The sequence below is a fragment of the Drosophila elegans genome, unplaced genomic scaffold (assembly GCF_018152505.1).
Source record: "Drosophila elegans isolate 14027-0461.03 unplaced genomic scaffold, ASM1815250v1 contig_814, whole genome shotgun sequence".
NCBI lineage: Eukaryota > Metazoa > Arthropoda > Insecta > Diptera > Drosophilidae > Drosophila > Drosophila elegans.
The window spans coordinates 21,033,378-21,056,470 of NW_024546167.1; the positions used below are offsets into that span (position 1 = coordinate 21,033,378).

At 41.9% G+C, this 23,093-nt stretch overlaps 3 protein-coding genes across 4 annotated transcripts in view; 1 reads left to right on the plus strand and 2 right to left on the minus strand.

Annotated features, from left to right (window-relative positions):
• Window positions 1–15,036, plus strand: part of LOC108149446 (cGMP-dependent protein kinase, isozyme 1) — a 34,970-nt gene extending 19,934 nt beyond the window's left edge. Inside the window, exons 1-5 of one of the 2 annotated variants that reach the window (XM_017277040.1) lie at window positions 9,222–9,508; window positions 11,947–12,377; window positions 12,879–14,327; window positions 14,396–14,581; window positions 14,746–15,036. In XM_017277040.1, the coding sequence (XP_017132529.1) occupies window positions 9,371–9,508; window positions 11,947–12,377; window positions 12,879–14,327; window positions 14,396–14,581; window positions 14,746–14,908 (2,367 nt within the window). In that variant the 5' untranslated portion in view covers window positions 9,222–9,370 and the 3' untranslated portion in view covers window positions 14,909–15,036. Of the gene's footprint in view, window positions 1–9,221; window positions 9,509–11,946; window positions 12,378–12,878; window positions 14,328–14,395; window positions 14,582–14,745 lie in introns of those variants that run through there. The other variant, XM_041710615.1, reaches the window with a different exon arrangement.
• LOC108149456 (xylulose kinase) lies at window positions 14,958–16,840 on the minus strand. The gene has a single exon (XM_017277051.1). The coding sequence runs from the start codon at window positions 16,740–16,742 to the stop codon at window positions 15,024–15,026; it is 1,719 nt and encodes a 572-aa protein (XP_017132540.1). The 5' UTR covers window positions 16,743–16,840; the 3' UTR covers window positions 14,958–15,023.
• Window positions 16,841–18,526: 1,686 nt separating this feature from the next.
• On the minus strand, window positions 18,527–20,140 carry LOC108149153 (gustatory and odorant receptor 21a). Its single transcript, XM_017276555.1, has 3 exons — window positions 19,389–20,140; window positions 19,118–19,175; window positions 18,527–19,060 (listed from the first exon to the last, which is right to left on the minus strand). Exons 1-3 carry the CDS (start codon window positions 20,138–20,140, stop codon window positions 18,527–18,529), a joined length of 1,344 nt encoding a protein of 447 aa, XP_017132044.1.
• Between the last annotated feature and the right edge of the window lie 2,953 nt (window positions 20,141–23,093).

Genomic DNA, 23,093 nt, shown 5'->3' on the forward strand with positions numbered 1-23,093 from the left:
CTTTTAGTCAAAAGGAAATGACATTTACGCGCTTTGTTGTGGTTTGCCCATGCATAAAACATTTTTAGTTTCAATTTTTTATGTTTTACCTCACTCACACTCACTTGGCCACGTTTTCATTTTTTGTTCTGGTTTGACGCACTTGCCACTGCAGTGGGCGTGGCAATGCCTAAGGGGCGTTATATATACATGTTTGTGAGTAAAAACCCGGGTTTTCTTCGCATCCAAAGAAACTGAAATGCGAAATGAGAGGCACCACAAAAATCAAGGCGATGACGACAACTGCAACAGCAGCTTAAAACTTAATACTCCCACTGCCAAAATGAGAAATATTTATGAAAATTAAATTCATTTCTCTTTTGGCCTTGGGCGGCGGAAGGAGAAAGCAGTTGGCTGCTGCCGGTTGAGTCAATAATTATACACGGTATTCGGGAAAGTTTTGCTCGATTTCTGATTTTCAGTTGAGCTGTTTCTTAAACTAATTGGGCAACAAAAATTTAAAAGCTTTTGAAGCAGTAACTTTATTTTATGTTCTTTTGAAAATGTACTGCAAATTTATTACGACTCTATTTTAATGTATTAATTAATTCAGACGATTTTTATATACGATTAGGTTATACTTAATACTATTTTTAATTTTCGATTTAGTAGAGGAGCAAGAAAAGGTCTTATGTTAATGAACTTAAGGTTCAATCTAATTGAACCAATTAAATATGAATCCTCAATAACCCTTTAATAATGATGAAGAAGTATTATTCAGAAGATGCATAAGCTCAAATATACAAAAAATTTATTATAAGTCAAAGTTTTAAGAAGAAAAAGTTTCGGACATAAAAACGGAGTTTTAAAAATAGCGTTTTCTTTCATATTTCTTGGCCTGATGAGTCAAAATGTTTCTTTTAGTCAAGTTTAAAGCTGGGGCTTTCTAAGGTCTGCAGACTGGTGTAGCAAGGCCACATGCAATTGCCAACAATAAGTGCAAAAATCAATGTGCAGCTTCAAACTTTTCCCACTTTCCACCGCCCTTTTCCCCTGCCTCCTTTCCCTTGGCGGGATGTCCTGGCAAAGCGCTGCAAATGCGCTTCCTGTTTCCTCCAGAAACTCTGAAACAGCGGGGGCCAAAAGGAGGTGCAGCTGACATTTGTTGAATATCAACAGGAAATGCAGTGAATAAACACGTCGAGTTGTCGATTCGTCGATTGCGTCAGTTGCATTGTGAGCTGCGGGTTTGCCTTCGCTTCTGTTGTCATTGTTAACGGCTACACAGCGAGAAAAGTGAGTGAAAAGTATAATGCTTAAAGGGACTTAATCCCTTTTAGTGTTATGTATCATGTATCAAGTAAATTTTTATTGGAATATTTTTTATTTTTAAATTTTCTATAAAATATCTCGCTTTAAAAATGAATTTCTTTCTACATTTTGTTTTAAAATCTAGAATTTTCATTTGAATTCAATTTATATTTCAGTGAAGCGGAAAAGCGTCGAAGGGCGGGAAGGACGTGGCGCAGAAGACGTCCATGCATTCATTGCGACGCGATTCAGCTCGATTCTCATCGATGCTGTTCTATGCGCAGAGGCGATATTCGATTTGAATGGTGGCGGCGGAAGTCTCCTTCGGGCGACGGCCAGCAAATAATGCCAAATGCATTTTCGATGACTGGGCAGGAACACAAAAACAACAATTGGAGGCACACTGCAACAACACAAATTTGCATTGCAGACCGTTGCGTAATTGCATTTGTCAAAAAACGGGCAAATGGTTTTCATTCGTTTGTTCATTTGTCCGTTTGTTCATTCGTCCGTTTGTTCATTCATGAGTCGGGCAATCAAATTAATTTACAGGCCAAAATGTTTTTCGAACCCCAAATTAAAGGTGAGCGGCAAACGTGTGCAATCAAAGTCGCAATGGTTACATTTCAGCAACACCAACACCACCAACACCACCATCACCACCAGCACCGCCATAAGCCATCATATTTTGTCCGTCGATCCATCAGTCAGTCAGTCAGTCAGCCAGCCAGTCAATCATTCGAATCGTTTTCGTTTGCGTTTCGTTTTCGATTCCAATCAATTTGTTTGGCATTTTTGGCTGCCAGTTTTTCTCCCCTTTTTTTTGGCCTGCAAACGCTTTTTGTTTGCTTCTATCGATTTGTGCTGCGAAACCGAAACAAAAAGTGCTCAACGTTGCTTGTTGCATTTTTAAATAAAGCTTGCTCAACGGGCAGCCAAAAGGGGAAGGTTAAAAGGGAGGTGCTGAATTTTTTACACTTCCGGTTCGAATAGATCCATCATCATCCGCATCGAAATGCTAGCAAACGTGCTTAATTTACGGTGATTTCGTATTATACTGGGAATAGGGATAATATATATAAAAACCATTTTTAGAATTTTAAATTGGCTGTCAATTACAATCGCGTATCGTTTGCTGTCTTACATTTCTTAGTTGAAATGTTGAGTATTTTACTATTTTTATTAAAGGAATTTCTAATTTAAACTTGCAATAGAAACTAGTTTCGTTCGAATCACTAAAAGTTGCCACAGACAAAAGCGTATTTCCGAGTCGTTTTCAAACCAAGAAATCAATTTCCCCAATTACTGCTGAAATATTTCATTGTGTTTTTCTTTGAAAGTTAGCTTGTGGTGTTTTTGACTGCACTTGCAATTCAATTGGGCGAATTTATTTATAAATTTGAGTACTGGTCAAAAAACTAATCTGAATCCGCATCTCTTACGCCTGTCAAAATATTCAGAGAGTTTCTTATTTTTGCAACATTTTCGATAGCACAATTTGGACATTGCAAATATTTGTGCTTGCACTTTCACTCAATTTCCATTTACTTATTGGGACACAAACTTTTGTGGGAAATTGTGATACACCCACTTTTAATAAAAGGAAATTGAAGAAGCTTAAGCCTTTTATCTCGAACGATTGATTTAATTTTTCTCTTTGTAAAATTTAAAAAATGTTGTTGTGTGTATATAATGCCTATGATACAAGCAGAAGCCTGTTCATAATTAAAAAATAATATATTTATACAAGAGCCGTTTATTTGCTTTGATTTAAAAGGCTTTTATTTAGTTTGGAGCTAAAAGTTTTCGAGTAGGTATGTTAGATAAGGTCATTAGTAAGTTTTTATGAGGATTCTTTTTGGCTATCAATCGTTTAATTGCCTTTATAATTCGCTCAAAGGAATGCACCCTTTTGCACAATTACAGGAATGAACTGCACGCTAATTGACACTTTGCAGTCCGACTCAAAAGTCTCAATCCACAAGTCTGCAGGGATAAAAAAATAAAAAATAAAGAGGAAGTGCATGATATGAACAGGCGGTGGAGAAAGTTTTCGCTTTCGCCTTGCACTTTTTTTATCCTTTTTTTTGATTGCATACCCACAGGCGCCAAGTTTTGCAGCAAACATCGTTTTGTGGGCGGCAAAAGGGGGCGTGGCATGGCAGGATGTCTGACTGCGTTCATTGAGAACAAAATGCGAAACTTTTTAATTGACTTTTTCAATTACAGTTTAATATTGTTGTAAGAAATGTTGGCACTGCCAATTGAAGTTTTCTCGAGCGCATACTCAAAAAGGCCAAAAAGGCCAAAAAAGTAAGGGCGAGGGGGGGTGGCTAATCTATCATTGTCCACTGGCGAGTGTGTGTGCGAGCAATTTGCAAAACTTCACAAACACGCAGCAGGCAGCCAAGAGCCATCAGCATTCTCAACTTGACCAGTTTCTCGCACTGCCAGAAGCACTGAAAGAAAATAGGACTAGGTTTCCTTGAAGTATTGTACTTCTGATGTTATTATTATTAAAAAATATTGATGTTTAGCTATAAAGCTAACAAAATGAAGTTAGACCCTACTTAAAAAGTTGATTTAAACCAATTTTTGAAAGTTAGAATAAATCCCTTAAAAACTTAACTTAAAAAGATTTGTGAAATAAATTTTTGAAATTATAAATAAATTACTTTAAAATAACTTTAAGCAGGTAGAACTACACTTTATTGTAAATGCACTTCTGATGATTTTGAGTTGCTGATCATTAAAGTTTCTTTATGTGCTCTTGCTACCGAAACCCATTTGGAAAATCTAAATTTATCTGCAACAAATTTCGTTGCTCTTTCCTTTCAGACGTGTAGAAAAAGGCCAAGAAAGCACGCCAACTATGCATAAAGATGGGAAAAGCTAAGGTGGATGGGAAATACGGGTGGCAAGTTAAAAAAGAGGCGTGCTTGAGCAGGATTGCATCCCAAAAAACATTTCCTTGAAGCACTTTTTATTATCCAAACGAATCCGAAAAACTGGTCAAAGTGCAAAAGTTTTTGCCGTCCATCGTCCTCAAGTAATGGAACTTTTCATTAATTTTCCAAGTCTTTGCCTTTTACGATGTGTGACAGGTAATTCCCATACTGCCAGGCAGAATAATTCGATATGTGCAACCGACACAGAAACTCGAAATTAGCGCTGCCCATGGAATTATTCAGCTGACCTGCTGGCCACCACATGATGCATTGTCTGCTGATGGTTTATTATTCGGGGGGTTTCCTTTTGTTTCCCCACCATACATGTTACATTTATCTTGCCGGGGATAAAACAGACAAAAAACGAACAAAAAGCAGTGAAAAATAGTCAGAAGAGTCGGCTGGTTAGTTCTTCGTTAATTTGGAAGAAACAAAATAGTGGCATGCCCTTAGACGAAGTTATATTCCTATAAAGAGACGTCTAATTTATAAGAGAAAAGAGAGAAAACAGGCTCTGTTTTGGGTTTTCTAAAACTTAAATAATCAATTGATAGGCAAAAAGAGTTTTTAATCCCCAGATGAGAGTGCACCACAATATATTATAAAGATATTTTTTAATAGAAAATCTTGGGCAATTATTAATGCTTTAAATAGTTTCAAATGAGAAGATTTTAATGATGTTTAAATAATATTATTCTTCTTTAAGGTAATTGAGATGTAAGACCTAATTTACGTAGTCGAAAACACTTTTTACTCCCCGGATTAGAGAGTATCACAAAGGCAATAACTGAGATACGAATACGAATACGAGGGCAGAACAAAAAAGGGCCAGAATGAATGGGCTGGATGGCAGGTGGAGCCAATGATAATGGTTGCTGGCGAGGATTGAGGGGTTGGGCAGAGGATTTGGGGGGCAGTTACAAGGACCCACCTGGTACCAGTGGTACGGAGTAGCTGGAATTAATCCCCGGTGTACACTTTGGCCTTTCCCCCCATGCAGCCGATTTTAATTGAATAAATACACGAACGAAATGTTATGTTGTGTTGATAAGGCGATAAGAAATGCTACCGATCCCAGGGGAATGGCTTTCCGAGGATGTGTCCTCCTGCACAACAACAACAAATCACGAGATTCGAGTTGCAAATGGAAATGGAACGTGATTGTCTTTGAATTCCTTGCCCTTCGGACAAATGGTATAAAATAAAGTACAAAACAGGGTTTTGTTTATCTCCCTGGTTTCCATTGTCACCTATCGTCTATTCGATGTCCTAGGGTTTTTGTTTTTTCCTGCTGCTCTGTCGACACGTTGATAGTATTTGCAGGAAAAGCCAGCTTAAGCCCCCATTTACATACGATCTGTATGCATGTGAGGGGTTTTTTTTACGGAGTAATGTTTATGGGGAACCCGCTCATAACCGCAGATTGCCACTTGATTTGCCCTCTGCCTGTTTTATGCCCGTCAATCGTATTTGTTTCGGCTTTGCCTTGCTTTTGCTTTCCATTGTTTTTCCTTTCAGTTCCGGATTTTCCTTGTGACAGACAGCCGCAGGAATGCAAAACGAAAGCCAGGCTCTCAACTCTCTGGCCCTCGGCAGCCGTAATCACCGCTGTGAAATGTGTGTGACATGCGATATCTATTATGCAAATATTGGCAGGCCGCAAATCCACAATCCACAATCCAAAATCCCCCTTCTCTGATTTACGCGCCCCCTGATTTGGTAATCCCTGCTTTACAACGTCCTGCGAAATAAAACGAGACTGCACTTTGCATTAGGTACAACTCATAATTCGCTTTGACAAACCACGCGGACCTTTACCTTTCAGTAGCTTATTTGCTGTCAGCATTTTACAATTACAATTAAGTTTTTCATTTCATTGCAATATAATTTCTGTTTAAAATTAGATCCACAAACTGATTAGCTGGTACAACAACATTTTTGACAAACATTATTACATTATAATAAGCTTAAATTTATTATAGTACTCAACCATTCAGTTTTCTTAAAAAAGCACAATAGAAAAGTAATTTAAATATCTTTAAATTCTGTGTGCTTCTTAAACTTAAAGGATTTACTTTTTTTAATTGTATCTACTTCTCTACGCTAAAACTTGCGTTTCAGATTTTCTGTTCCCCGAAAAATCCGTGGAAATAGTTAATTTATTCGTCTAGTTAGGAATTCCGTTTGCCTGCTTCTAATCTTTATTTTAAAACTGTTGTCTTCGTACTCAGTTTCTGTTTTTAATGCGCGACAAACTTTTATGATAAGCCCGCCTCGTCATCAGGGGGATTGCAGCCATCAGAAATTAGCGTCCATTAATTAGCTGTCTCTGCTGGATTGACGTTAAGCTGCTGCCCCCCAGTTGTCGGAGTCTTTGGCTTTTGAGCCCGGTTTCCATGCTCCAGGATTCTGTGGATGCAGCCACGGAGGTCGATCGGGGTGCCCTAGTAAGTTGGATGCAGTGTTGACAGGTATTAAACTCCCACGTAATCTGCGTTCTGTATACAAACAGACTAAGAACTAAAAATAAATGCTGGAGAACAAACTATATTTAAATTAAAGAATACATACTAAAAAACTTTATTTTTATAAATAATAGTATTGGCAATTGACACACTTTATTTTATGTTTGTTAAGATTGTACATGTTCATTGTAAATGTTCGATATACGAATATAGAAAATGAAAATAAATAACTTAAATAGATACTAAAGCGGCTTAGTTATATTAAATACAAGAGCAAAGACATGCTAGGTTTTTAATTATAGGCTTTTTACAATTTTTCCAAGATATTTTATTTTCAAAAATACTAGATTAAGCGTGCCCATACTGCTTCATGCTAATTTATAGATATAGGATTTTTTACAATGCCAGATCTAGCCTGAAATTGGCTAAATTGGCAACAATGCTTTAGGTGGTTGGGTGGTGCCTTAGCTCCTGCAAATAATTGCCGTAGCATGTCAGAGTTTTGAGCAGCTCGACAGCTCGTCTAAAGTCCTGTTTCCCGTTCCCGTTCACCTCATACAGGTAATTTATCTTGACTCCACTGGCGGCAATGCTTTAATAGATCATTTGCTGCATCATTGCGCATACGCCGTGTGAGCCCCTGCTACCGTTTCCGTTTTCCCTTTAAGCTCGGCAGCTAATCCTTATGTTCGGTGTTGCTTCTTTTTTTTTTTTTTTTTTGATTTCAAAGTCCTGCCCGCTGGGTGTCACGTCGCCCGAAAATCGCTTTCTCTGCTGGATTTTCCTCCAGTTTTTTTCGTGTGTTGCACATCCCAGATATATCACTGTCTGTGGCGGAATGCGAGTCTCCATTAAATGTGGGCCACCGCCAACGGAAGCCACCGAAACCGAGGGTGAAGCCACTGAAGCCAGCGATGCCACCAGCGAATTTCGTCGCTCGTTTGCGTTTTATTTTCGCTTGCATTTGGCAGACTCCGAAAAACACCCTCTGCCTCTCCTCTTTAAAGTTTCCCCTCACAGTTTTACCAATATAATTCTATTATGGCTGTAAAGCAATTTTATTTCATACTGTTTCTGCTCGTCGCCTGCTATCAAGACAAAACTACAGCACAACTCATCTGACTTAAACTCCAGATTTCAGCAATTCATTTAAGTTGCTCCCCCACCTAAAACTTTGGCAATGAAAAATAGGATATAATCTAGTGCACATAAATTTGAATTTCAAGTTCTGTACTTAAAGTAAGAAATCAGGAGTAAGATTACACTATTAAATTGTACCATTTCTTTTCTAAATAACTTTACTGGTGTTAAATATATCGTATTCCTTTTTATTACGCAGAAAGTTTACTACTCTTAGAATTACTTTTTTTTATTTCATTTAATTAAATAGAGGTATATTTATTACATCAGACACAACGCATATTTTTTCTAAAGTTTTATAATTTCAGTAAATCCAGAAAAGAAATGTAGTTTCTGTAGTTATTCTAAAATGTCCAAATGTTTGTCAGTTCTCTGGATGTTGCTTACCTTATGGCCGCCATATCTGTGCCCCTTACTTTTCTCCTTTTCGCTCCATCAGTTGCCTTTCGTTTTCATATCTGCTGGCTGCCATTTCGCATTTTCGTTTTTGTTTCGTTTTGCGCTTTCTGCACGCTTTCGCATTTGCCCTTGCCCTGTCATTTCCTGGCCCCTTTCACACCGCTTTCTAACCACCTTCTTACCCCTCTTGACCCATCGGCTGGCCATCCTTTTGGTCCCGTAAATGTCGCGTTGGCTGTCATCATCAAATTACGCCCGGCCTTTGCGGCTGCGTTTTGTTTTCAGGGCAGCCATAAAGCCAATTTAAATTGCCTTAAGGTTTTACCATCTCTTACACCTTTTACTAGTTTCTTTTTTTGTTATTTTTTAATTTTAACTAATTGATAAGTCGATTTTTAAATTTTAAGTCCTTGCACACAAAAGCTTTGAAATTTATTTTGTTTATTACTATATCTGGAGCTTAATAATTAATATCCAGAAAAGCAAAATTTCTACAAAATTACGGAAATGATATTTTTTATATAAAAATATATATTATAGACTGATTAAATATATTGTATAAAAAATATTTATGTATGAAGGTATTACCTTAGATATTAAATATATTTTATAAAAACCTTTATAAGCTTTTTTATCACAAATTAGAGAACTAATATTTTTAAAATATAATAGTCGTTTAAAGAAATTAAAAAAGGTTTATAAGTAAGCACCCCAGATAATATATTTATCGTATACAAAAGTTTATTAGATTTCGTATAACAAAAGCCATGGTCTATTGTTTGGCTGTGTGCATGTACTGGTAACCCCTTAAATTGTCATTTGGTGCTCTTTTGTTCTGCTTTACTCAGCTGATAAGCCGAGATCGCTCTTTTTCGGGGCTCTTTTTGTGCTATAGCCGCCTTCGCTCTGCCGCCTTTCTCTCTCTGATAAATCACGTATACGCCGCGTCGATCGCCACCTGATGGCAGTCGCTAATGAATCGCGCGCGCAACCAAACCGCCGGCGAAACGCAGCGGGGGAGCATCATCACCGCTTGAATGGAAAAACGCTGACTAACGCTAGTCCCCAAATCGTAGATCTCAGGAAAGGAGATTGAGTGACCTTTGACCCCACAGACAGCTGATCAAAATGGCTTCGGCAATGACCGATCGAGAGCGCGAGGCGATCGTCGCCAATTTGACCAAGGATGTGCAGTCGCTGAGGGAAATGGTGCGCAGTCGGGAAAGCGAGCTGGTCAAACTGCACCGGGAAATCCACAAGCTGAAGGTGAGAAAAGTCGAAGGCTCACCGAAAGGTAAAACCAGATAGAGCGGGAAAAGCCATCCATCGCTGTCTATCGCATCGCTTTGTTTGCTAGGTTTTTGTTTGCTGCCCCTGGCAGATAAGCAGAGGAGCCACCACCAGACCGCACTATTTTTCGGACTAAATTCGCTTTGAATTCGCTTTGTGTATCGCTGAGATACAAAAGTATCTGCAAATACACAACGTCGAGCCCCCCTTCCCCCTTCCACCCTTTTCTCCACCCCCGTCACATTGTTATCTGCTCAACAGCAGCAGACTCAGCCCAGATATCAGATACACCCCATATATACACCATGCCCATGCCTACCCCACTGAATCGCAGGGGAAAGGGGGAAGGGGACAGGGGGGGGACTAACCCATGCCCTTGCCGTCGTATCTGCTAGATATTCGTAGCTATCTCATGCCCTCTCCCCGCCTTATAAATTTGTACTTGAACCCCCGCTCCCCCTCTCTGCTGCTTTCCATCCCCACATAGTTTAAATATGTGTAAGGCAGATTTATTGAGCCAAGTGATTAGCACTTCTTGGCGAGATCTCGACGTGCACAATTTTATAGCCCAAAGAGTCGGGTGTAGAGCGGTGAAAATTCGAGACTAGCGACTGCGAGATACTCGGTAGCTAGTTCTTCAAAAAAATCTGGAAGCCTAATATCATTTAATTTCCATTATCTCACTAATTGGGGTTATAAAGTCGGAGAGCTTTGACGGCAAATTTTGGGGTAAACTTAAACTGTTTTAGTGGTTATGCAAAAGTCTATTGTGTCTATCTGGATTGTTGGGGATATGGTATAATCAATTAATTATTAAATAATCATTTGGCATCACGTTTTCCAAGTTTTAAGAAATCACTTATTTAAAGGACCCTGATTTAAGTTAGTTAATATTTTACTAAGATGTTAGCAAAGGAATTTTTGAAGATCAAGGTAATAGTAATAACAATTTTACCGAAATGAAATACATATTTATGGAGTGGCCTTTTCTAAGCCATAAAAACTCTATTCTTAATTACAATTTTACTAAGATTTATTTCTATTTAATTCTTAAAATGACTTACATTTAAATAAGTGGAATTTTACTAAGGAGAAAAACTTTCAAGTATACCCCATATTATCCCCTTGTCATAATAAAAATTTTCCCAGATTAGTGGAAGCCGTAGGAAATTGTTTCTTTGGCGAGATGTAAAGCTCTTCGGCACTTAATTCAAACGCCTCGCGAGTGTGCGTCGCTAATTGCCGGATCACCTCCAGCTGCCCCTCTTTTGGGTTCCCCTCAGATCTCAGATGCCCCATATCACTTTGTGGGTAAACAGAGATACAAAGATACATAGATAATATAGTTCCGAACGGGGCAGCACGCGCATCTCGAAAAACACAGTAACCGAAACCGAAATAAAAGAGCGGTGAGCGAGAAAAAGGAAATACGAGCTACGAAGAGTGTTTTTGAAATGCTAATTTCTATGCAAATAATTTGGAAAACAAGCAAAAGGTGGTTGGTGGGGGGTGGAAAGGGGTGGTAAGGGGTGGTAACACCTCGCCCTGACATTCGGCTTATCTTGTTTACCCTCTGAGCTGGAAATGGAACCGAATCTGAAACAGAAACTGGAACTGGAGCTATGACTAGGCCTATGGTACTTTCAAGGGTGGCGCCTCGGATTCGTACTCGGATTTGCCTTTTGGTTACGGCTTTATCTATGCCGTTTCGTTTTTGGGTCACCGCTTAGGGAAAAATTTAGCATTCTATTTACGGACTGTGATAAGGGAGTCAAGAAACGCACCCAATTGGCATACACGCGGAAAAAATGTATCTAAAAGCGAAATTAGCAAAGCGAATGTTTGTTTTTCACAAAGAAATCATTACCACATTGCCATGCCATGTAATAAATTCTTAAAGTGTGAGATAAATAAATTAGGGTGTATCTTTGATAAGTATTTATTAAAAAATAGTTTAATCTTAGTAAAAATAGACCAAGAAATTAAGGTAGATCACAACACCGTGCTATGAGTAGTATTTAATCACTTAATCGCCAATTAATTTGGCAAACAATTATCATAAAATTATATATCTGTATTATAAAACATTAGTACTCAAAACAATATCATAAAACATTTTTGTAGAAATTTCTAGCTTTTTTTATACTTTTTGCTGTTGTACGATCTATTTATATTTATATTATTTATATTTATAAAATCTTAAGCAAGACTTTCAGTGCATTTCATCTCGGCGTTTGTCATCGGGAAAGCACGTGAATGCCATCCGCAGTGGGTCATCTAATTGAGTTGGGTTTCGGGTGTCGAGGGAATCACGAGCCCCCATCGATTGATTGCCTCCCAATTGCCTGGGAATTGATTAACCGACGCATGGCAATTGTTGCTCCTATCTCTGACTTCCCATTTTTTTTTTCCAGAGTGTGCTGCAGCAGACCACCAACCACCTGAATGTCACCCGGAACGAGAAGACCAAGTCCAAGCTCTACCCTTTGCCGGAGCAATGTGGCGAGCAGGAAGGCAGGGATCGGGATCAGAATCGTGAGCGGGATCCCCATGTGTGCAGCTCCTGCGGAATGGTGCTGCCCTCCAGTCCGGAGTTCGCCCTGGAGGCCTTGTCCCTGGGCCCACTGCCCCACTCGACGGGATTCGCTTCCACATCGTCGGCTGCCACATCCTCCACATCATCCACATCATCTGCCTCCGCGGGGGAACGGGAACGAGATCGGGAACCGCCGCCCAAGGCAATGCCTGCGGCCATCAAAAAACAAGGTGTCTCCGCCGAGAGCTGCGTGAAGTCCATGGAGCACTCCTACAGCATACCCATTCCCAAATACGACAAGGATTTCAGGTGAGATTTGTCTATTTGTTTATTTGGTCGCCAAACAAGATTACTGGCTACAACTATATATGTCTTAAGACTTAAAATTACAAGCTAAAAATATTTTTATTTAAGCCAAGAAATTTTTAAAAAATAAGGATATGTTTTGCGATAAAAAAAGGTATTTTAACAATATTCACTCTTTTATTTCAAAATTTAAAGTATTTCAATAATTTTTTAATTTTTGTAATATTTATTATTACATGATTATGAAGACGATTATGATTTTTTCTGAGCAAAAAATATAAATGAAACCACAATTATTGTTTTTGATAAGAATACAATTAAACTCAAAAATAATTTTAATTTTTTGATAAAAATAAAACTTATTAGAAACTGCAGATATTTTTGCATAGATCTGTAAACCGACTAGCTGATTTGGTAGGTAGGTACCTTGGAGTTAATTAAAAAAGTTAATATTAATTATGCCTATTAGAAACTATTTTAACAAATATTTATTATTTTTTACAGTGACAAGCAGCAGATCAAAGACGCCATCATGGATAACGACTTTCTGAAGAACATAGACGCCTCGCAGGTGCGCGAACTGGTGGACTCGATGTACTCGAAGAGCATTGCGGCCGGGGAGTTCGTGATCCGCGAGGGCGAGGTGGGAGCCCATCTGTACGTCTCGGCGGCCGGCGAATTTGCGGTGATGCAGCAGGGCAAGGTGCTGGACAAGATGGGCCCGGGCAAGGCGTTCGGGGAGCTGGCCATCCTGTACAACTGCACCAGGACGGCCTCCATTCGGGTGCTGAGTGAGGCGGCACGCGTTTGGGTGCTCGACCGCAGGGTCTTCCAGCAGATCATGATGTGCACGGGTCTGCAGCGCATCGAGAACAGTGTGAACTTCCTGCGGTCGGTGCCGCTGCTGAAGAACCTCAGCGAGGAGCTGCTGGCCAAGATCGCCGACGTCCTGGAGCTGGAGTTCTATGCCGCCGGCACCTACATCATTCGCCAGGGCACCGCCGGCGACAGCTTCTTCCTGATCTCGCAGGGCAATGTGCGTGTGACCCAGAAGCTGACGCCCTCGTCGGTGGAGGAAACGGAACTGCGCACTCTGGCCCGCGGGGACTACTTTGGCGAGCAGGCGCTGATCAACGAGGACAAGAGAACGGCCAACATAATTGCCCTGTCGCCGGGCGTGGAGTGTCTGACCCTGGACAGGGACTCCTTTAAGCGGCTGATCGGGGATCTGTGTGAGCTGAAGGAGAAGGACTACGGCGACGAGAGCAGAATGCTGGCCATGAAGGCGGCCAGGGAGAATGATAGCGGGGATGAGCTGAAGGAGCAGCTGCAGCAGGAGTTTCCCGACCTCAAGCTCACGGACCTCGAGGTGGTCAGCACCCTGGGCATTGGTGGCTTTGGTCGCGTGGAGCTGGTCAAGGCGCACCATCAAGGCCGTGTGGATACCTTTGCCTTGAAGTGTCTGAAAAAGAGGCACATTGTGGACACCAAGCAGGAGGAGCACATCTACAGCGAGCGCCACATAATGCTCAGTTCGCGGTCGCCCTTCGTGTGCCGCTTGTATCGCACCTTCCGGGACGAGAAGTACGTGTACATGCTGCTGGAGGCCTGCATGGGTGGCGAGATCTGGACCATGCTCCGGGATCGCGGCTCCTTCGAGGACAACGCCGCCCAGTTCATCATTGGCTGTGTCCTGCAGGCCTTTGAGTACCTGCATGCCCGCGGCATCATCTATCGCGATCTGAAGCCCGAGAACCTGATGCTCGATGAGCGCGGCTACGTGAAGATCGTGGACTTTGGCTTTGCCAAGCAGATTGGCACGAGTGCCAAGACCTGGACCTTTTGCGGCACCCCCGAGTATGTGGCACCCGAAATCATACTCAACAAGGGTCACGATCGAGCCGTCGACTACTGGGCCCTCGGCATCCTCATCCACGAGCTGCTCAATGGCACGTAAGTGAAATAAGCAATAAGCACTTATTATTATAACTATTTACTTTATGGGTTTTTGTCTTTAACAGACCGCCGTTCAGTGCCCCGGATCCCATGCAGACGTACAACCTCATTCTGAAGGGCATCGACATGATCGCCTTCCCCAAGCACATTTCCCGCTGGGCTGTGCAGCTCATCAAGCGCCTGTGCCGCGACGTTCCCTCGGAGCGACTTGGCTACCAGACGGGGGGCATCCAAGACATCAAGAAGCACAAGTGAGTACCATCTTAAAAAGAAGCAGGGGTGCCCACCAAAGCAAAAAAAAAAAAAATAACATTAAAAACATGTTTGTACTCAATTTCCATATTATTCGCTTTGATTTTTATCCATTGCTGTTTTATAAAAGTGTAGCTATTTTAGTAATCCATGTCTTCCTCAGGTGGTTCCTGGGATTCGACTGGGATGGCTTGTCCAGCCAGCTGCTGATCCCGCCCTTTGTGCGCCCCATTGCCCATCCGACGGACGTGCGCTACTTCGACCGCTTCCCCTGCGACCTAAACGAGCCGCCGGACGAGCTCTCAGGCTGGGATGCGGACTTCTAGGCACATGCCACATACCCCTCCCCATCTTTGACTTAGTACTTCCACACTCTTTAGTTTAGCTTACTTTATTGAGTTGCGTAGAAACGTAGAAACGTAGAAAGGAACAAAGGGAAATTTATGGATCCTGGTCGATGATGTACTCCAATGTTTGGGCTGCCAGCAGCTGGCAAATTTGCGAGCACCGCGCAATCAGGGGCCTGTAGATCTGTTCGCAACCAGGCGATGGCTCTGCGGCCAGTTTCAAGCCGGAGGGCACCGCACTGAAGAACTCACCAAAGCTGAGCTTGGGCGCCCTGCCCCTGGGCATCTTGCAGGAGCGGCAGTTGCAGGCGGCCTCCCGATGCTCGTAGAAGGCGTAACGGGCGCGAAAGGCGCAGCCCAAGAGGCTCACCTCGACGCCGGTTCTCTGGTAAACGGGAGCATTGAAGACATCCGCCACGATTTGCAGCACGCGCTGACTCCGCGAGTCCTCGCCCACCACAATGATTTTGGTGTCGGCCGCCTTGTGGAAGCCCATTTCGCGGGCAACGGCGCAGTGGTGCATTATTTGCCCTTCGATTAACGCGCGCACCTCTATCTCCGGCGTCTCGAATCGCGGGCTGCCGCGCACGCACTCCTGCGACATGTTGTCCACGTGGGGAGCCCAGCGCAGAACACCCCGGGCAATGGGTATGATCTCGCGTTCCCGGAAGTGCATGGCCACATGGCCATTGTTGCCGGGGGGCGTGGCATCGAGCATCTCGTAGAATCGCTGCCAAGCGCCCTGCACCACCTCCTCGCAGACGGCCTTGCGGGCCAGGGCGCCATTGCGGAAGCACAGCAGGCCCATGTACTCATCCGTCCGGGTGGGATGGCACATCACATGGCCCTCCTCCAGCTGGGGGGCCTTCTTGAGCGGCATCACCACCACGTCGCTGGTGTCCAGCGACAGCATGAGGAAGTCCTTCTCCACCAGAAGACCAGCCAGCTCGGAGGCCTTGCTGCCAGCGGAAGCCACCACCATGCAGTCCGGCCGAAAGTGCCACCGCTTCACATAATAGTCCGCAATGCGTCCTTGCAGCCGGGACGCGGGAATGGGCCGCATCAGACGCCTGGCCAGGTCGGGAGCACAGGCATTCAGGCACAGCGGACACCACGTCTTTCGCCGGATGTCCATCAGGTTCATGCCCGAGCCATCGGTGTAGTCTATGGAGGCGATGCCGCCAATCAGCAGCGAAGCCAAAAAGCTGCTGATCAGAGAGATCCTGGGGCATCTTTCATACTGCTCCGGACACTGGGTGTACACTTTCCGGATTTGGGGGCCCGTAAAGCGGGCGTACGCCCTGGAGCCCGTGATACTGGAAAGTTCGGCCGGACCGCCGACAACCTGCTCCATTTCCCGCACCTGCTGATCCGTGGAGGTGTCTCGCCAGGTGGGTGTCCTGGTCAGCTCGAAGGCGCTCTCCGTGATCTGTTCGTGGAGTCGCAGGTGCGCATTCAAATTGCACACACGCCGCAGGCCCAGCTCCGACCAAAAGACACAACCGTGCTGCTGGGCCGCTCCGGCAATCGAGGCCACCGAGTGCAGATCCGCTCCCTGTTTCGCCAGGCAGTCCATCAGCATGTCCAGCGCCTTCACCCACATCACCGGGTTGGCCAGGAACTCGCCGGGGCCACCGTCGGGCAGTATTCCATTGGTCGTACCGAACTCGGGCAGGTCAACGTCATAGCGAATCTGCGCGACATAGGTGACACTCAGCTTAGAGTCAAGGATCACGGCGCGCAGCAGCTGGGTGCCCAAATGGAGACCGAGGTAGCTGTTGCCACTGTAGTCCTGCCTGCGTCGGTGGCACATCACACATCGGTGGTTGCAGAGGTAGGTAAAAATTTATGGGAGAACAAACAATTTTTTAAAATAGATTTTAGTAGCTAAAAAAGTTGTTGTACTGTGTAGACATTACATTAAAAGCCGGATTAAATGCAAAAAGCGACAACAACTATCAATAACCTTTATCTGAATTGCAATTTTTATGAAATTTTTTAATTTCCAAAAAAATCGTGTTTACAAAAAAATGACCAAAACCCTGCACCTCTAATTCCATAACTTTTCATTCCGGCATCCGATTAAGCGGTATATCTTTAAAGTCTTGTGACTTAAGCTTCTAAAAATCTGCGCTTAAATTTTGTTTTTAAGCCTGCAGCTCTCAGTCCATAACATTTCTTTTCGCCATCTGATTTGAAAGTGGCATATCTTTAAAGTCTTATGGCTTAAGATTAGTATTGTTTTTAGCTTAGGTTGTACGTTTTGTAAATCAGTTATAGGAGTTAGCTATTAATATTTTATCTTACTTGCAGGGACACAATTCTGGCGATGATGACTTCGGCATAGCGAATTATTGGAACTCTACAAGTTTGTGTGCGAGGAAATGTTACTCAAGGAATGCGGCTGTTAAGTGGAGAAGACAAGCTTGGTAGGTGACATATTTTAATAATATTATATCATATTTTATAAAATAACTTAAATTTTTTTTTCGCAGATATCAACTACGAAAAGTTTAATACGCATCTTCTGGTGTACGAAAACAGCGACACGGCAGCATGTAAAAAGGCGTTACATCTTTTCGGCATTATGGCATACTTCAATAAGTTGGACATCGATTGAGGCAATTATTTTACATAAATTATTTTTGTTTCACAGGTGTGTTTAATAAAAAAAAATAAACGCTTATAAGTGCATTTATTGTCGTATTTTTATTTGTGGGAAATTATTGCGATTAAGATTTGCTGAAATTTAAACAAAAATGGGATTTAATTCCAGTTTTGAAGATATCAAGAAGTTTTCTGGACCTTTTACGGCAGAAAAGGTGTTGCATACTTTTGGGAAGCATGTAATTGCATGCCGAATTTTTGCTTGGTTGTAGCATGCTTTTAGGGTGCATTGGGCTGGATGTGGTTGGCAACGCGAATGCTTTGCGGGCATCCGCCGATGGTTGGCAACGCGGGTGGTTGTCGGGATCTAGATTAAAATTATCGCATGCGATATTTTTCCACATAAAATTGATACAAAAAAATAAAAATTATCGCATGCGATATTTTTCAAAATAAAATCTATAAAAATTTGTAAATTATCGCATGCGATATTTTTTTACCAAAAAATATTGAGAAAATGTGTAAATTATCGCATGCGATATTTTTTTACAAAAATTTATAAAAAATGTGTAAATTATCGCATGCAATATTTTTTAACAAAAATTTGTAAAAATAATGTGTAAATTATCGCATGCAATATTTTTTAACAAAAATTGTAACAAAAAATGAAAATTATCGCATGCAATATTAAAAAAAAAAAAAAAAAAAATTGTCGCACGCAATATTTTTCTAAAAAAAAATAAAATTATCGCATGGGGAATTTAACAAAATAAAATTGATAAAAAATATTATTTTTCTCCGCCACAAAAAAAAACGACAAACGCTACAAAAAAAAAAACGACATAATTCCGCCGTCCGCGAAATTATTCCCCCGATAAGCTAAACGAAAAGACCGATTTCTTTCCAAAACTGGAAAATAAATCCCATTTTTATTTAAATTTCAGCAAATCTTAATCGTAATAACTTATAGTATATCGAAAACTGACAAGCTTAAGAATGCTGTTGGCCAATGCGCCTCTGCTCGGTGATCTTAAACTGCAACAGCACCACTAGGTAGGTGGCCATGAACGAGATGTTGGTGGTGATCAGCTCCCGGTTGATGTTAGCATACCCGTCCAGATTCATTATGGGCGGATTCTTGTTGATCGCCACAAGCAACATTTCCACCTCCTTTTGGGTGGCTGCGTCTACGGCGGTCAGGTTGATGTTGAGCAGCTTCGTCTGGAAATCTAGGCCAACCTTCCTGGAAGCGTAGTGCGCCTCGTTGCAAATGATATACAGCAGGCCCATGCAGTAGAAAACGATGACGAACAGACCCACCTCCTTGTAGGTGGCTCCGTGGTCGATAATTTCGCTGATGCTCCCGTAAGTGGCGATGATCGTGGTGAAGAAGATGACCAGGCAGTACATGCCGTACATGTTTGAGTACGCTCGCCCCAGCTGCTGCATCATGTGGCTGAGGTCAACCCACAAATGGCGGTATTCGGTCAGCTTTTGGGCAGGCTTTTCGCCCCGGATGGTCGTCTGCAGTTAACAATGTAAAATTAATATGTTTGCTGTTGAAAACCTGTTTTATTTTACCTGCAAAGCATCCGAGAGGGCGCGACTGGCGGTACCGAATGCGTTGCAGTTTATGTACCTGCAAGAGATAAACAAAAAATAGTAAATATAGTTGGCGATAACATAACCTTTAACATAAAATTAAGAGCTTCATATAATATCTAATTTTCAGCGATAATCAAGGTAATATTTTAAACTTAAAAAACGCAAAAAATTGCATTGGTCAAACAATTTTATTAAACATGCGATAATTAGTCATAATTACGACTATAAAAATCACACGTGTACTCACCACAGGCTGCAGAAGCAGTTGAGCATGGCGATGATGGGGTAGTAGGCAAACGTGTACCACAGCCGGAAGTCTGGCTGCAGGAAGTACTGGGACAGGTTGATGGCGATGCTCAGCAGCCAGGAGAAGACACACAGCGACCAAGTGAGCGGGTAGAGATTCGGAAAGACGATCGGCGAGCCAGTGGTCTTGAAGAACTTGTACTGATAGTTGGTCCACATGTTCTTGAAGATGGCCACCTGCGGTCCATGTCGCCAACTGGCCACCGGGAGCAGAAAGTTGGTGAAGAGCAGGCTGATGAAAATCACATTGTAGATGGCCTCGTCGAATCGTTTGTCCGGGCTGGTGACGAACTTCTTCACCCGCTCGCGCAGCACCAGCACCACAATGGTCGTTTGGCAGCTGTAGATGAAGATGGCCCACATGACCTGCTTGGAGCCCCAGGAGTAGCCCGTCCGAGGTAGATTCTTTTCCGGCGGATTGCGGTGAATGGGCATCACGCCCATTATCTGGAAGAGCACCAACAGGCTCTTTGTGGTCTGGTAAAACGAGTCGTGTTTGTCCAGTTCGAGGGGATCGTCCACAGTCTCCTGCTTGCGAACGTACACCTCTTCCATGGCATCGCCACGCGCCATTAGTTTAAGCTTTTCGCGGTAACGTACTTCGTCCTCCAGAAACTGCCGCTGGTTGGGATTCAGCATGGGCACCACCTTTGAAGGCGGCGTCAGGCCGCGACTCACTGCCCAGAACGACATCGTTGGGTTTTCGAAAAAGTCCTGCCGTTTCTCATTGCAGAACCTTTTATACCCTTCTCCAGCGGAGAATGGAGGACAGGCCTTGCTATTGACTTTCGATTGAAAGACAAACAATGAAAGGGACACGCCCGGAGGCGGCGCCCGTTTGCTTGCCCTCCATTAAATATGCTGAAGTCCGGGACATGAGCACGAGCCTAGTCGTTGGTTAGGATCCTACAGATGAAGAAAAGAAAGGATTTTTAATTAGATTGGTTTGTAATAAAATATAGTGCTATATAAAAAAAGTAATTTAATTTGAAATATTAAGTTAAAAAGCATGTAGGTTAAAATAAATAAGATGAGCCTAACCACAAATTATTGCAGAAGCAAAATTAATGTTTGTGATGTTTGAGTACAGTTTTAAAGTTTTTACTTTTAAAACCACATTCTGTTTTTGGTGTACTTTTCATAACCGTTTCGGTAATAGATTTGACTTCATTTTCTCTAGGTGTACGTTTGTTGTGGTCATTTTGCTGACACCGACCATCGGGTGACCCAACAGAGAATGAGGAGCAGGGGTAGGAGTTCAACTGAGGGCGACCGAACGGAGAAGGTACATAAAATGCGCTTAATTTGCCGGAAATGAAAGTTTAACGATGTGTAAATGCTTACGAATGCCGATAGAGGCTCGCACTAATGACCAATAAAAATGTGCCACCAACGGGTCTCCATCGCCGTCTTTGAGCCAGTCCTTGTCCTCTGGGTCAACCCCAACCCACAACCCCTCTCGGTTGTCGTGTGTGTGGTCCTGACTTTTGATCTATTTCTGCCTGAGATACAAAAAGGCCCGGCATCAATGGCTCTTAAGGCGCTTAAAGTCAGTCGAGAGTGGAGAGGAAATCCATGGCAATGACAGCGGAATAGCCCCCAATCCTCTCGTGCAACTCCTCGCTCCTGTGGGATATAACAAGTTGGGGCAACAAATCTTCCGCCGGAGAATGTTGGGAATTCGAGTCTCATTTCCAGAGCGGTTTGGGGGAACTGCAGCCAACTGTTGCGAGTTCGCCCATGCTTTTTTGGCCAGAGTTGGCCCTGTTTTGGCACCGAAATTCATTTCCACAGCACATAGTTTGGCAAACTCAGCTCGTTTAATGCGAAAACTTTTAAGACAAACGACAAGCGAGACTGCATAAATAAAGTGTTTAGCTGCTTTTTTATGCCCACAAAGTCAGCTCGCCGTGTGACATAATTGCAGACGAGAAAAAAACTCTGGCACAGCTTCATCCTTTGATGCGGCTTAAAGAACTGCAGCGGATCCATGGATTGACCAGCCATTGTTGCTCACACGTTCTTTTTGCAAGACTTGCCGACTCCAATTGTCACAAGAACGTTGTTTTAAAATTTTGAGTTGATTTTTCTACGATAGCTCATTAATTAATTTCCGATAAATTAGCTTTGCAGAAAAGTGACAAAAAACCTGCAGTTTTAATTCTATAACTTTTCTTTTAAGCATCCGAATTGGAAGTGGTATATCTTAAATGTCTCGAGGCTTAGATTTCTAAAAAACTGCGTTTAAAACTTGGTTTGTTATTTCTGGTCGATTTTCTGCAATTTTTAATGATGTTACCCCTTTCTAAATTTCCAAAAAAACCGTGTTTGCAGAAAAATTACCAAGACCCTGCACCTCTAATTCCATAACTTTTTATTCCGGCATCCGATTTTCAAGCGGTATATCTTTAAAGTCTTGTGGGTCGAGCCTCTAAAAATCTGCGTTTAAAGTTTGTTTTAATATTGTGAGTTGTTTTTTTTACAGATATAAATCCATTAATTTCCGATAAAATAGCTTTGCAGAAAAGTGACAAAAAACCTGCAGTTTTAATTCTATAACTTTTCTTTTAAGCATCCGATTTGGAAGTGGTATATCTTAAATGGCTCGAGGCTTAGATTTCTAAAAAACTGCGTTTAAAACTTGGTTTGTAATTTCTGGTCGATTTTCTGCAATTTTTAATGATGTTACCCCTTTCTAAATTTCCAAAAAAATCGTGTTTGCAGAAAAATTACCTAAACCCTGCACCTCTAATTCAATAACTTTTCATTCCGGCATCCGATTATGGTTATAGCGGTATATCTTTAAAGTCTTGTGGGTTGAGCCTCTAAAAATCTGAGTTTAAAGTTTGTTTTAATATTGTGAGTTGTTTTTTTTACGGATATAAATCCATTAATTTCCGATAAAATAGCTTTGCAGAAAAGTGACAAAAAACCTGCAGTTTTAATTCTATAACTTTTCTTTTAAGCATCCGATTTCGAAGTGGTATATCTTAAATGGCTCGAGGCTTAGTTTTCTAAAAAACTGCGTTTAAAACTTGGTTTGTAATTTCTGGTCGATTTTCTGCAATTTTTAATGATGTTACCCCTTTCTAAATTTCCAAAAAAATCGTGTTTGCAGAAAAATTACCTAAACCCTGCACCTCTAATTCAATAACTTTTCATTCCGGCATCCGATTATGGTTATAGCGGTATATCTTTAAAGTCTTGTGGGTTGAGCCTCTAAAAATCTGAGTTTAAAGTTTGTTTTAATATTGTGAGTTGTTTTTTTTACGGATATAAATCCATTAATTTCCGATAAAATAGCTTTGCAGAAAAGTGACAAAAAACCTGCAGTTTTAATTCTATAACTTTTCTTTTAAGCATCCGATTTCGAAGTGGTATATCTTAAATGGCTCGAGGCTTAGTTTTCTAAAAAACTGCGTTTAAAACTTGGTTTGTAATTTCTGGTCGATTTTCTGCAATTTTTAATGATGTTACCCCTTTCTAAATTTCCAAAAAAACCGTGTTTGCAGAAAAATTACCAAAACCCTGCACCTCTAATTCCATAACTTTTTATTCCGGTATCCGATTTTCAAGCGGTATACCTTTAAAGTCTTGTGGGTTGAGCCTCTAAAAATCTGAGTTTAAAGTTTGTTTGAATATTGTG

Excerpts from the sequence above, each read along its gene's own strand:
- LOC108149456 (XM_017277051.1), bottom strand. The coding sequence starts at position 16,742 with ATGTGCCACCGACGCAGGCAGGACTACAGTGGCAACAGCTACCTCGGT.
- LOC108149153 (XM_017276555.1), bottom strand. The coding sequence starts at position 20,140 with ATGTCGTTCTGGGCAGTGAGTCGCGGCCTGACGCCGCCTTCAAAGGTG. Across the intron at positions 19,176-19,388 it reads AACTGCTTCTGCAGCCTGTG|GTACATAAACTGCAACGCAT; the intron begins GTGAGTACACGT and ends TATCTCTTGCAG. Across the intron at positions 19,061-19,117 it reads CCCTCTCGGATGCTTTGCAG|ACGACCATCCGGGGCGAAAA; the intron begins GTAAAATAAAAC and ends TGTTAACTGCAG.